A 13833-nucleotide genomic window follows, 5' to 3' on the forward strand; every position below is an offset into this window, starting at 1 on the left:
GTTATAACTTTTCTCATTTACTTTAACAACAGGAACGAGAGGAATGTTAAACTTTCATAAGATAAACTGAGTATGCTGAAATAAATCACCTACTAAACTGAGAAGAGTAGAAGCTACATAATACAAATGCCATGTATACAAAAAAAAAAAAGAATCATATAAAGGCTGCCTAATTTATTATAAACTGTGCATGTCCTATAAACTATTCAGTGAGAATCAATATTCTGGATACAAAAGTTACATAACATTTTCATTCATATTTTGTTGCTTGGTTTCTTTTTCTAAACCATATTAGTAGCATAGCTGTCTTAAAATATTTGTCCTATTGGTAAGACAAGTATTTCAAACCTGCATCCATGTTATGTGTAAAGTTCCCACCCTTTCCATGGCAAATTTTTGAAGTCAATTTGAAAGATTAATTAGAAGTTGGTGCAAGCCCTTCTTTTCTATACTTGTCTGCACTCCCTAAAGCATGCATAGCTTCATTTGTTTCGGCATATTTGTGTTATTAGGTTAAAAAACACATTTCAATTAACAGTCGAGATTCTCCTGAACAGACAGTAGGGTTCAGAACTCAAGACTACTGGTATTTTATATCACTAAAATCGCTAAAACCTGCAGTCATGATGTGTTGGGGAAAAAAAAAAAAAATATTTTGAAACCAGTCCAAAGTATTCAAGGGTTTAGATTGGTGATCAGTTCTAAAAGCAGTTGAGTTCCATTTTCAAAATGGAACTTAAATAGAACTTAGATTACAGAAAAGATAGCCTCCTTGTGAAGTGAGCAATCCCAAGGTTGTACATCCAGAGATCACAGGGCAGCACAGGTGGGAGATGCTTTGGATTTCCAAAACAGTGTAAATGCTTTATCATAACACCTCACTTCAGTTGATAATCTTTTCCTCCTCCGAGAAGCTACTTTTCTTGGCACAGAATCGGTACAGTGATGTGGGCTTATTGCTTCAAATTCTGGAGACATTGCATATTCAGTGCTAACTAAAGGATCACTTCCTAAAGCACTGTTACACAGTTTAAGTATGTCCTCACATTTACCCTAGCACTATGAATTATTGATGGTGTGCTTATTGTCATGTATTTCTATCTAGGCAGGACAGATAATGCTAGTGTGGTTTATTCATTACAGAGCTTATTTACATATTTAGTCGTCAAGAAAAAAATGCCTTTAAAAGAAGATCTAATTATTATGGCTAATCATGAACTGAGGAGGAGTTGGAAAAGGGTGACAATAAATATAACATTTTTCACTAAAATCTATCAGCAAATGCAGATCTTATTCTTCCAACTTGGATATGGACTTCAAAATGAACTTTATTGCTTTCATTAATAATTCTTATAGTACCTTCTTACTTCTATTTTTGTCATTAGTTATTTCCCTTCCTTCTCTTACTGGAGTGTCACTAAATGATTAACTAGCAAACAAAATACGAAATTATATAGAACAGACAATCTCAGCCTTAGATCAAAGCTGCTTCTCCAATTAGACATAGAACAGTTATACATCCCAAAGGAAATGTGCAGAAGATAAAATGTGAATCTTCCCACATCTAAATTTCACATCACTGAATTCAGCTAAGCCTCTAATCTGAAATCATGGCTGAAGCTTCTGCTGCAATGAATGGATGGCAAGGGTGAGAGACACCCCTAAAAAGCAGTTTATTCTCATCATGAAAGTGACTGATTTTCTTCATTGAGCACACATTGGAAACAAGGACAAGGATAACTTTTGTAAAGTAAATGTATAAATTTCAGAAACTCTAAATGCACCTTTAGTGACTTCATTATGCTTCACTAAATTGTACTGAAAGCCTTCCCAAACTAACAAAAACAACATTCTTCATCCGAACTTCCCCACTCACATGCATACATTTTATCAAAGAACTCCCAACAGCTCCAAAAGTGAGTGTTAAGGAAAATTATGGCTATATCAGGACTCAGGGCATTTCTAAAGGCAGAAATAAATGATGGTGTTAAAGGTAGGCTGCCATATAAAAGAGAAATAAAATGACATAAAACTACTGAAGTGCTATACACAAATTGTACATACCTTTATTTGTAGAAGATGAAAAGGAAGGTTGAAATTTGTCCACTCCAAAAAAAGGATGAGTTTGCTGATGTGAAACCAAAGGCAAGCATTGTATTTTGAAAGCCTTTTAATGTGCAGCCTTGTGAGTCACCTTAGCGCTTCCATATGATTCTCTAGCAGGTTAAAGGACCAGTCTGTATCGCCCCTTCTCGGATTTATATGTGCCTTTCAGGAATTTAAAGAGACAAGGAAACTATATTGTCATTATTTGGACCATCCTTGAACTATACATGATACAAACCACTTCATTTTTTAAAGGTTTTAGAGGTGTTTGCTAGGGAGGCAAACAAAAGCTATTTCCTTTTTTGTATTTCCTAATTTTTTATGGATTTTCATTTACCCACTAAAGTGTCTGCACTCTTTAAACACATACCAAGTTCCTGAACTTCACCTTGCAGTGTAATCTTCAGTACCTTTTAGCCTTCCCCAGTCTCTGTAATTAGAATGATTATGAATTTCAAATTCATATCTCCCATTTCATTTTGAAGTATATGGTATTTAAACTCCACTCCTATTGATTAAGCATGAAAAATACTTCTTTACTGTTTTGACATGAGTCATTACTCCCAACAGCATCGTGACTCGACTGCTCTGAGCATATGATAATTATACTGCCTGCTTTTGAAGCACAGTACCAAATCACCAGCTGAAACTGCTTCTCCTGTGCCATTGGCAGCATGCTGCATATCGTTCCTACAGTACCCTAGCTGTGATTTATTCTGTTTTACACCTGCTTCACTGTAAACTGTACCCTGATATTGACTGGCAAATGGAACATGGCAGGATATGACCTCAGGTGTCAGGAACATCCTATCATTGATTTTTAGATAAAACTCAGTGCAATACGAATTTTGTGACAAGAGGAAAAGGTGACTGTAGTCAAAGCTTCATATATGGAGCAAGTAATGATTTGGAGTGCTCTTAGCTGCACAGACAACCAAGGGAAAGATGACATCATGTGTTGTCTCAAATTTCATAGTACCCTGGACCTCAGGAGCTTTATTTTGCTCTTTCTTCCTACCCAGAAATAGAATTAATTAAAAAAAAATGTTGAAAATGTTGCTGTATAAAGTGTTAATAAAATTATACCGAAGTGTTTCCTTATTGCTGTGATTTGTATAGTTGAAGATATCAAAGTCAATGTTGTTGAGGGAACCAAGTATTAATATATAATATTGCAGTGATTAAAAAGCCAACTGGATTTTTTTTTCTTCCACAGAATTTATGTAGTTCATATGTTATTTAAGTCCCCACATTTCACAATCAGCTTACCCCATTTGATGTTATTAATCCAGAGATTAAAACAAAACAAAAAAAAAAAACAAAACAAACAAACAAAAAAGCTAATTTTTTTGAATCTTAATTTCACTGTGTTCTGAGCAGTTCAGATTCTTTCTCTATAAAGTCTAGATAGCTGGTCATTTCTAGCGGGGGAGGCACAGCACTGAGCTGGCTGCTTTAAGATTGTCACAATTACAGTGGTAATGGACCTCCCTACCCATAATTTCCACTGGCAGACTGGACAAAGAACAGCAAGACTTTTTTGTTTAGCACACTATGTAAAATATCTGGTGAAGTTAGCAGTATTTTCAGTATTATTATTTTTTTTTTTTTTTGTTAACTTTACTGATGTTGCCTGCTGAAAACAGGCTGGTTGTATGCCCCTTTCCTTGTCACACTGTTTTTTCAGTATAAGGAAGTGTTGTGGGAAAGGAATTACAGTTAAATACCTGGTAAACCTGTTGTCCATTGTTCTTTTAGAAATGCTGATGTCTCAAATAAGGTAACTCCATACTCTTTCTGAGATTCTGATGCAAGAACTAATAGACCGTTTATGTTATATTATGTATATGTATATAGTTCCATGGAATTTTAGATACTAGCATTCTTGTCTCTGTATTAGAGGGCCTTTTTAATTCTTGCACATCGGCAATAAGTGAAGAAGCAGAGCTCTTCTGGTGCACAGCTTTCCCTGGTCCTGGTATAATGTTGTCCTTTTACTCTCGATTTCACTGCCCTAAACCGTGGTTGGTTACTGGAGCTGTAACTAGAGCATTTTGACAAGTAACCCATCATCTGGGAGAACAAAAAAAATAGATGACCAGTTTTTGATGAGTTAAGGTACTTAAGAGTAGCTGCCCATATTTAAGTGGGAAGTTTTTAGTTTGGTGTTACATGGAACCAAATATAAAAAGGCAGTACATACATGTACAGCATTTCAAATCTTTCAACTATTAGCAGATTTATTATTATTATGCAACTGAACTATCTGAAGGGTTAACTTTCATTTTACTGGGCAAAGTAAGTGTATTATGTTGGTAGTGTTTTATGGTGTTACATATTTAAGTATTGCTATATCTTATGACCTCTTCCTATTACGTTTTAATTACAGAATGAAATTGAAGCAAATTTACTTGTCTTCTAGTGCATGTTTTCTAGTTTAAGATTTCATGACAGAAAGCTAACTGCCTTTCTGTGCAAGTAGGCTATGATGAACTATATTCTGGTTTAAAGATTATTATAAACGGTAAAAATAGCAACTGGCAATTTAGTGCCATTATAATGCCTTTATGAGTTCTCAAGGAATAAATCTTCAGAATGGTGGCAAAGTAACATTCAGCAATAGTAACATTTCATATATTTTCTATTATCCAATTCCCTCATAAAATTGACCTTTTTGTTACCACTTATTTCTTTTCTTCATTCACCATGATTTAAGAGGGAGCCATAAGTTCATCCTGTTTAGGATTCTTTCCGATTTTGATATTGACTTCTGCAGATATCTTATTCACATAGCGTGAGTCAGATAAAACAATTTTGTCTGAGTTCGTAGTGTTATTTTTTTCTGAAGGTCAGCCTACAATCAGACAGGGGCAGTTTCTCATTATTTGCTATTGCTAGTCCAAACGGTCTTTACTGAAGTCTTTCAACCAATGTGTGACCTCTGTTTTAATACTTCTCACAGATTTCACAGGCTGTCACTACCACTCAGACATCACTAACACAGACAACTGTAATGGAAACCGTAACTATGGTGACCACGAGAGAACAAATCCTGGTTAAGCATGCCAAGGAAGAGCTCCCACCACCTCCACCCCACAAAAAGAGGCAGCTCCTTGTGGATTCAGAAATTAGGAAGAGGTGAGAATCATTAAGAAATTGAGAGAGAACGATGATAGAGTTTGGATGAGAATGCAAAAGTAGTCATTTGACTGAAATAGTTAGATGTATAGTTTTTTGAGAATAAAGTTATATTTCTGTACTCAAGATACAGATTTATTATTATCTTTCTTAGGATCAGTTATGGAGTTTTTTTTTCTATTTCTATCCCAACTATTTTGCAGTATAGAATGTTAATCATTATGTCAACACCATTGTGCTAGTAATTATAGCCAGTAGATGTCCTTTATATATGGCATTGTGTGGTCCCACTTGATTGTGGTCTTGGAACTTAAGAACAAAAAGTATTCCATTGGTTCTCAGCTTTTTTACTCTAAAAATATGTTTTTAATATTTGGAACGCTAGTAGTACAGATATTGTTTCATTTCTAAAGTTCATACGTTATTCTCTCTGGATTGTGGGTCAGCAGTAGATGTAATAGTTCTGCAGAAGCAGGGTTAATACTTGGTGAAATGTGCAGTAGTATTATTTCCAGAGTTCTTTCTGTGTAACTCACATATGAGTTACGGTGGACTTTGAGAGTATTGAACACTTGTTAAAGTCACATAAAAGATTTCTAATGAGTTTCAGTAGAATTTGCACAAGCACCAAATTTATTAATATGATGCTTAGAAACTAGACTTAAATCACCTCTAGTGTTGGGTTTGGATTTTTATTTTTTATTTTTATTTTTTATTATTTTATTCAGATAAACGTATGAATTCCAAGGCAGTGGATTTAAGGCCTGAGAGGAATACAAAACTGCATTCAATGTCTCATTTCTATAGACAATGTCTTTGTTTTAATTCAATGTGTTTTCAATTATAATAGCAAGTTATTTTCTTGTAAAATAGTCCTTAATGGTGTTAAAATATCCAACTGCATATTATTAAGAGTAATGAAATACACCAAGAATATGAGAAATCTGATTTATATATATATATATTAATTGAAGGAGTTTGTTATTGAAACAAAAGATACTTAGAGGTTTCTTTCTTAATCCAATGTACAATTTAACTTACCCCTTCTTGACCATTCTAAAAGTAAGGCTTCTAGTTAAGAGTCAATATTTAAGAACATTCTTTTTAAGAAAATATATACAAGATCCATGTGTGATGTAAGAAGAGTGATTCATCCCCTTTTTGTTAAATTGGAAAACTACTCTAATGAGTCATCTTTGTCTTCATTGGCTATAGAATTCTGTACTAAATAAGTAACTTTTAGATGGTTAAATTTGAATTAATAAAGCTAATCTCCAAAATCCTGGTTTGAAAATATTTTTAATCTGCATGTTTTTTTCTGGGAGGGAGGTGGTTTGGAGCTGTTTTGATAAGGGTGAATAATGCTTACAAGGTTTCTCAGTTTCTTTCATCGGTGTTTTTCAAGTTCTAGTCAGTTCTGTTGCTGTAATAGTGTGCCTGGAAGAAACACGAGCCTCAATTGCTGTGTTTGGAAAGATCTGTGCTCCAGATTTGCTTTCCTGTGTTCTGTATGTTTTAGAAAGCCATCTCAAAGATGCACAGCACCTGCAGTGTGAATTGCCAGGTGCTTAGTTTCAAGAGAGAAGAAAGAGCAGTTAGCTACTCTGTGAATATTGTTTTAGTGGATTATGTAAGAGTATGGTCTCCAGATGCTTAGTTGAGAAGAGAAAAAAAAAAAAAAAAAGGGATGGCTAATTTTATTTTATTCTATTTTGCATTTCCAAGTGTTTTGGAAGGATTAGAAGTGTGTGTGTTTCGTTTATACTGAGGAATTTTGTCTTTGTCAACCAGTAGCATACACAGGAGTTGATTTCATATTTTTGTAGAAGCTGTTGATTTTTCTCGTCTCTTAGAGCAGCTTACTACCATAAGTAATGGAAAACAGAGATAAGAACCAGAAGACTGTTTTGTTCTTTTCTTTCACCAAAATCTAAAGCTACCTTCAAATTTAAGGTTTTAAAATTTCAGAATAATTCAGGGATGTTCTAAGTTTTGTTACTACTCATAGGAAAGCTCCTTTTCCCAAAGGAATGAAATTACAACCAAGAATGGGGAAAAAAATACAAAAGTAAGTTGGAGCTGTATAATAAAAGTCTTAAAAGTATGTATAAGACATTAGAACTTGAGATAAATATAACGTGCCTGAAGTTTTTGGAGAGAAAAACCTGTATATTGAGGAAAAGGTTGCCAAGGTATCATTTTCATGTATGTGGCACTAGGAAAAACATAGGTCTGTTCTGTAGCATAGAAAAGTCTGAAAATTACTCTATTCAGAGTAGGTTTTAAATAGGAAACAGGTTAGAGCTGTTTAGTATTTAATCTATACATATTTCTAATATTGATGTTCTTGAATAATATCCAAAGACAGTTTTCTTTGCCTGTTAGCAAGTAACTTTGTACCTGCTTCCTAGTATTTCTAAGGAAAGGCTGTTTGTCATAACATTATTATGGATATAATGTTGTTATTCAGGTTTGATTATTCAGGTTTGAAAGAAACTTCATGTCCTTGAAGAGAAAGGCATGTTAAGATAGGATAGTTGCTCCATCTAGTGTTTTTCATTTAATAAGTGTTAACATAACTGTAAATGTTGAAAATAAAGTGGCCTTCATTCCATTGAAAATCACATCATTCGGGATTCTAATACTTCATTACTTAGAAAAGTTTGGATTTTTTAATAGAAAAATATATCAAAGGAAATATAAAGACTTATTCAAAGCATTTTTTGGCAGCTGTTCTTTCAAGTAGTCCATTGCAGTATAATGAATTATATTAGTCAGAACTAAATGATGATTGTTAAGTACTTTACAGCAATTCTCTTGGGCTGCTTGACCCTTATCCTCATATATCAGTGTAGCTTTTGCTCTTTCACTATTATCTAACGGTCTTTAACAAATCTAAAAAGAGAGCCATTTTTCTTCAGTTTTTGTGGTGGTCCTTGGTTTCAGCATTTTATCTGTGTAGTCAAAGCCAAAGAAAAGGGAAAGGTGACTAAGGCAAAAGAATATAATTTTCTGTTGTTTACAGTATAATTTATATATGTTTTCATCTAGAATAAAATAGGAATGGATATATCAAGTTCAGTAAATATGCACACTTTACAACTTCATGCTTTTTTTTTTTATAAAAAAAACAACTCTTTATCCTGTTTGTGAGATAATACACTGAAAATATATACTCTTCACCTTTAGTGTCTGAAATCGCCTGCTGTATTATGGGAGTGATGCCAGTTGGCACTCAATGGGAGGCATGACTGGATTTGAAAATGCTTTGCATTTTTAGCCACTGGTTGTTTGCTGAAGGCAAATGGTCTTAATGAACATACTCAACAGCAACCTCTAGACTTCCATTTTACTCAGCTGTGACTTCCTTACATATGAGAAATGCAGTGGATCTAATCTGTCTGAATTTCAGCAAAGCATTCCATGACACCATTTAGGAATCACTGCTAAGGTCAGGAAAGGTGCAGTTTATTACCATAAGAATGGTGAGATGGATAATTGGCTAAAGAAGAAGAACTGTGTGGCTAATATGATTGACTTTGTATTTTCTTTAATCCCTTGGTATGCATTACAGAGATGTGCAGATAATAATGTTGATGAGACTAAATTGAATAGTATCAGTGTAGAGGTGGTCCAGAATGTCATTCAGAAAGGAAAGATATTTTTTTTTTTGAGGACTGAGCTTAAAAATAAATAGTAGGAAAAAAAATTATCAATTGGGACAAATAAGCATTGAATTAGTAGATAAGAACTAAGACTACTTTATCAACTAAAGGCTCATCAGTTGCAAATATAGAGGATGAAAAATAATTGCAGAATAATTCTGCCAATGGGTATGGTGTATTTCAAAGCTGTTCTTTGACATGTTCTAGGCAACCCAGAGCTATGAGCTGAAGAACACTGCTGATGAGCTGGGCATTTCAGTCCAGCCATGGAAATGCAGTTATTCAGTAATGTAGTTCTTTAATCAGAGTTGTACCATTCCCTACCAGCTCAATATGTTGACAAATGGTCTTATGTCTGCCCAGGATACACAATGCTGACATGCCCAGCATGGTTTTGTTTTGGTGGGGTGGTAACTTGTGAGGCAGTTTATATCTACTGAAAGAACCAAAGAAGAGCAAGTCTTGAGGGTAAACTACCTTAGCACAAGTTTTCTTATCTACCCCAAAGCACTGCAGATAAATAGCAATAAAATGAAAACTTACTGCAATCAAAAAGTGACATTTTAAGCCTCTTAGCATTAGTAGAGCCTCTGGACAATATTGGGCAGAACTAACCTATTTTGCCATAAACACAAAACATAATATAAATCCCTTATTTACTAGCCATACTGTAAGACAGAGAAAAGCATGTGGTCTCTTCCAGTGGGACACAGCCTGCTCCCATTCCAATGCCCTTTGCTTCCACATGGTAGATCACAGCTTCCCAGCAGAAAGGGCAAAGCACACACACTTTCCCAAGTGCAGCCAGTGAAGCTCTGTTCCCAGAAATGGTGGAAGGGATGTGAGACTCTTGTGCAGATCTGGAAGTAAGAAGCTGAGACCAGGACTTAACATGCCAGGGAGCCCACACCTACTGGCTGAGGCAACGCACTACACCCAGCCCCACCATGTGTGTGCCAAGCAGCGGGTTTCCCCGACGGCATAGGCTTTCCTACAGAGGCTGTCTCCTTGGCCTCAGGCTGCCAGGGAAGGGAGCCACCCGCCTCAGACGGCCTCAGGCCGCTTCTGGAACATTCCTCGTGGCTGCCCTGTGTCCACAGTCCCCACACTGGTGCTGGCCCCAATGGCCTACACTCGCCTCACTGGGGCCCTGTGGCCACCCCACAGCCAGGCTGCCTGGCCCAGCCAGCGGGGAGACCCCACAGGAGCAGTGAGCGCTCTGGGTGCACGGATAGCCTCGGCCGCACACTCATGGTACCTGAGACACCTTCACACCCAAGCCCTGACAGAGCCACAGGAGCCCTTTATAGGGTATAGAGCACAGGTGGAAGGTTTACAGTCAGCCCCTTTCATTATTATATATATTTTAAAAAATGTATTTCTTTTTACTTTGAAATATAAACAACTAATCCCTAATCCTTGGTGTTATTTAGTAGTTTCAAAAGGCACTGGATTAGATACAGGGCTTGTAGGTATACCCTGCTAGGTATTTGGGCTAGGAAATCCTTGTACAGAAATGGAAAATCTTAATGTAACTAAGTTCTGAAATGCCCTAGAGGTGAAGTTTATTCTGTGTCTAACAGAAAAAAGATGGGAAAACCAGAACAAGGAGTCTTTTTTGAACAAATCTTTTGCACGTGTGGTCTAGGCGAAAGACTTTTGAATGGGAATCTGCAGTAGGCCCATGGTTTAGCTTGATGAAGAAAACGAGTTGCTTTAACCAATTTGTGGAGTTGTGAGAGGGCTGTGAGGGCAGTACAAGATAGCATCTCTGTTGTAGAAAAGCAGAAAGACAGACTAATTGGAAAACTAAACATGAGCCCGTAAATAATTTTAGAGGCACTAAATCCTCCACTGCAGATAGAATTTTTAGGTGGGGAGCAAGGTAACATGCACTTTAAAGCAACGTAGTTATTCAGAATGATTGTATCAAGTGATTTGGTTTTAGTCTCTTCCATGGATTTAATTTACAAATTCTACATGCACTCAACTTTATTGCGTCAGAAAGGTAACATTTCATTACTTTTTTTTTTTTTAATGTCAAATATATTGTTATACTTACAAGATTCAAAGATTATATCGATCCTTTTATATCAATCTAGAGTTAATATACTTTGAAAATGAAAGCGCTCAGAAATAAAACGTGCAGTCATCATAGCACAATGATTAAAAGCCATATTCTACCTGCATTTCCTGTGTTTTGTTTTGTTTTGTTTTTTTGTTTTTTAAAGCTAGATATGAGAGAGAGATTTTTTTCAAGGTTATTGAAAAGTGCAGTGTGCTTTTAAACTATGTTATGGATATTTATGTGCATTGGTTGGACTAGGTGATATAGGTTGGACTAGGTGATCTTGGAGGTCTCTTCCAACCTAAATGATTCTGTGATTCTGTAGCAAAAGGTACCTTGAATTAACTTTCATCTCTTTTAAAGTTCCCATCCCTCCCCCTGGTTTCCATTTATAGCCTTTTTTGGGGCAGGAGGCTTTGTTTGTGGAGTTATATTTACAGAAACAGAAGAAACTACAACTGGAAGAGCAATCTGTAATGTCAGATCAGTTCTGTCCAGATGCTGTCTGCTGTGGCTAATACCACCAGCTGATGAATGAATCTCTCGGCCATGTAATGCGTTCCTGATTACTTTGTTTTACTATCAGAAGTCTCCCAATAGTTCAGCTCCTCTTCTAGATTACACTTTCAGGGGTGGTCATTGCAGAAGCAGGGGCTAAGTCCTTCTGTTAAAGACAAGACAAAATTCTCACTGGTAAACATTTTGCTCTGTCACTTTCTATACTATACCGGGCTAATAGCATACTATTCTTCAGCAAGCTTACCTTACTGGTCCTACTTAACTGGAACCACAGAACAGAATGAACACCAGAAGTAATAGTTTTACCTGCAGCCAGGAGAGTTTAGTACTGAGTAACTCGTAATTTTGTCTTTATTTTTATCCTGTATCTGATGTTCTGTGCTCCTCTCCAGTTACAGCTGGTTCATGCCGGTGCTATAGAACAGCCTAATTGCCACAATAGCTGACAGTGGCTAGAGACCTGTCCTCACCTATCAATTTAAGTGAGGTGAAAGAAGTGGCCGTTGCATCTCTTGTGTTCCTTGTCTGTATAGTTGGTGACTTCAAGGAGCAAGGAATGGAGTGCATGTTGGCAGTAGGGAGTGACAACCCTTTTAGCAAACTGGGCTGCTAATTCTTGTGAGGTGGTGTTTGTACACTGCTGACTGGATTTCAAAAAACAGAGGAGGAGAGGGTGTTGGTCCCATCTAGTGTGAATACCTGTAGGTCCCTGATCGAATTCTCTATTGACCCTTAGAGCAGGTTCTATTGTTTCTCATTGTTGCTGACAGGCCCTGAACCAGATACTTATGTGAAACGCAGGACTGTATAGCGTTACTACTTAGTCTTTGCAAAAGTATATGCTGTATTTGGGGACTTCCCTGTATCTCAGCAATATTCAAGTGATATTACAGCCTTCAGGCAGCTGCTGTAATTTAGCTGACCTAATATGTCCCTTACTGAGGACTTCAGGAACTCCATTTTGTGCTAGAGACTTCAGCCTTCTTCACATCACTGATCATTGAGCAGAGCTGTTGTCAGTCTTCATTAGATATTGAATATAAATTATTAGTATCTAGAAGCATATTAGGAAGAGCTATGAAATTGTTAGTTTTTATCTTGTAATCCAGTCCATTAGCTTTAAAATTGGGTGTTCTCCATTTTCAGATCTATTGAACAGTGCTTACTCACAGTCACAAAAACATGTTTTCATCACTCTCCTGTGGAAATCAGTGTGATTAGATATACAGTTAGTGCTTGCAATTTGTTGAATAAACAGTATTCCAGTTTTATGTGGGAATACTGTCTTTCATAGTTTTTTGTCTCCTAGTCATAAAATTTCATGAGAGCATTTATTAAATATACAGCTATTATATGCAGAACAAATGATAACATCATATTTCAGGAATAATAGTTGATTTAATGTTGCATAGTCTCAGAGATAAAGCTCAGGCAGGAAGCTCTTCACTGGCAATGCCATTTGATTTAGGGAATTATAGCCTGATACCGGCACAGAGATTCTCTAAGCCACCTGAGAAATGTTCTTATGTCTTCTACTTCTGAATTTATAGTTCTGTATAAAATGAAGATTTCTGCACCTTCCATTGCCTCACAATCGTATTTTTTCCTCCTTTAATGATAATGCAAATACTATTATTAGGAATTGTTTTATCAACATTATTCCTAAGAGTTTTTAATTTTAATTTAGACTGTTGGGCTGGGATTAGGGAAGTGTCTGATTCTTTCTTCTGCTTTCATTATTTATTGCTCAGTTGTTCACACCTTATTGTTAAATAGACTCAGAAAGATCACAGTGGAGAACGTGGAATTCTTTCGTGTACTAAGTTTTCATTTCTATATATGTAGATTTCTGTAGCACTAGATTTTACCTTGGAGCCCTTTTCTTTTTCTTTTTATATATATGAAAGTTTATATTTCTGTAAAATAGTTAAGTTCTCCAAAGACATAAATGTCATCCAAGTTCTTAGTTTTAGTAGTTTTTTTTAATTATTATTATTATTATTATATAAGTTACTCCATCTATATTTACAAAACAAACTGAAAGATACAGCTGATTTTATTCCAGGTCCTTCTAGGTCCTCAGATATAAATATAAAATCACATGGTGCAATAAAGAAATGCAGTCAAGATTACAGTTTATCTCAGCTGAGAAAAAACATCTCAAGCTTCTTGCTTTAAAAAACTAGGCTAAATACTGAATCAACTTGGTTTGATTTTTCTAGAAAACAGCAATTTAAATATCTGCATATGATAACCTTCATTTTGAACTGCTACCTTCTGAGTAGGTAACTACAATTAAGATCACTTTTGAAGGAGTTCTTGAAAGAATCCAGGCTT

General features: G+C 35.8%; 1 protein-coding gene and 1 long non-coding RNA gene across 34 annotated transcripts in view; one reads left to right on the forward strand and one right to left on the reverse strand.

The window, feature by feature from the left end:
- The window catches only part of LOC310905167, an 80831-nt gene extending 75771 nt beyond the window's left edge, over positions 1-5060 (reverse strand). For all 10 annotated transcript variants that reach the window (XR_014588814.1, XR_014588815.1, XR_014588816.1 and 7 more), the window contains exon 1: positions 2065-5060. This is a non-coding gene — a long non-coding RNA (uncharacterized lncRNA). The remainder of the gene's footprint in view (positions 1-2064) is intronic.
- Positions 1-13833, forward strand: part of DMD (dystrophin) — a 1241706-nt gene that overhangs the window by 490843 nt on the left and 737030 nt on the right. For all 24 annotated transcript variants that reach the window (XM_083850706.1, XM_083850697.1, XM_083850709.1 and 21 more), the window contains one exon: positions 5069-5244. In XM_083850706.1, coding sequence (XP_083706832.1) covers positions 5069-5244 — 176 coding nt within the window. The remainder of the gene's footprint in view (positions 1-5068; positions 5245-13833) is intronic.

Source organism: Anser anser (assembly GCF_964211835.1).
Source record: "Anser anser genome assembly, chromosome: 1".
Classification (NCBI taxonomy): Eukaryota; Metazoa; Chordata; class Aves; order Anseriformes; family Anatidae; genus Anser; species Anser anser.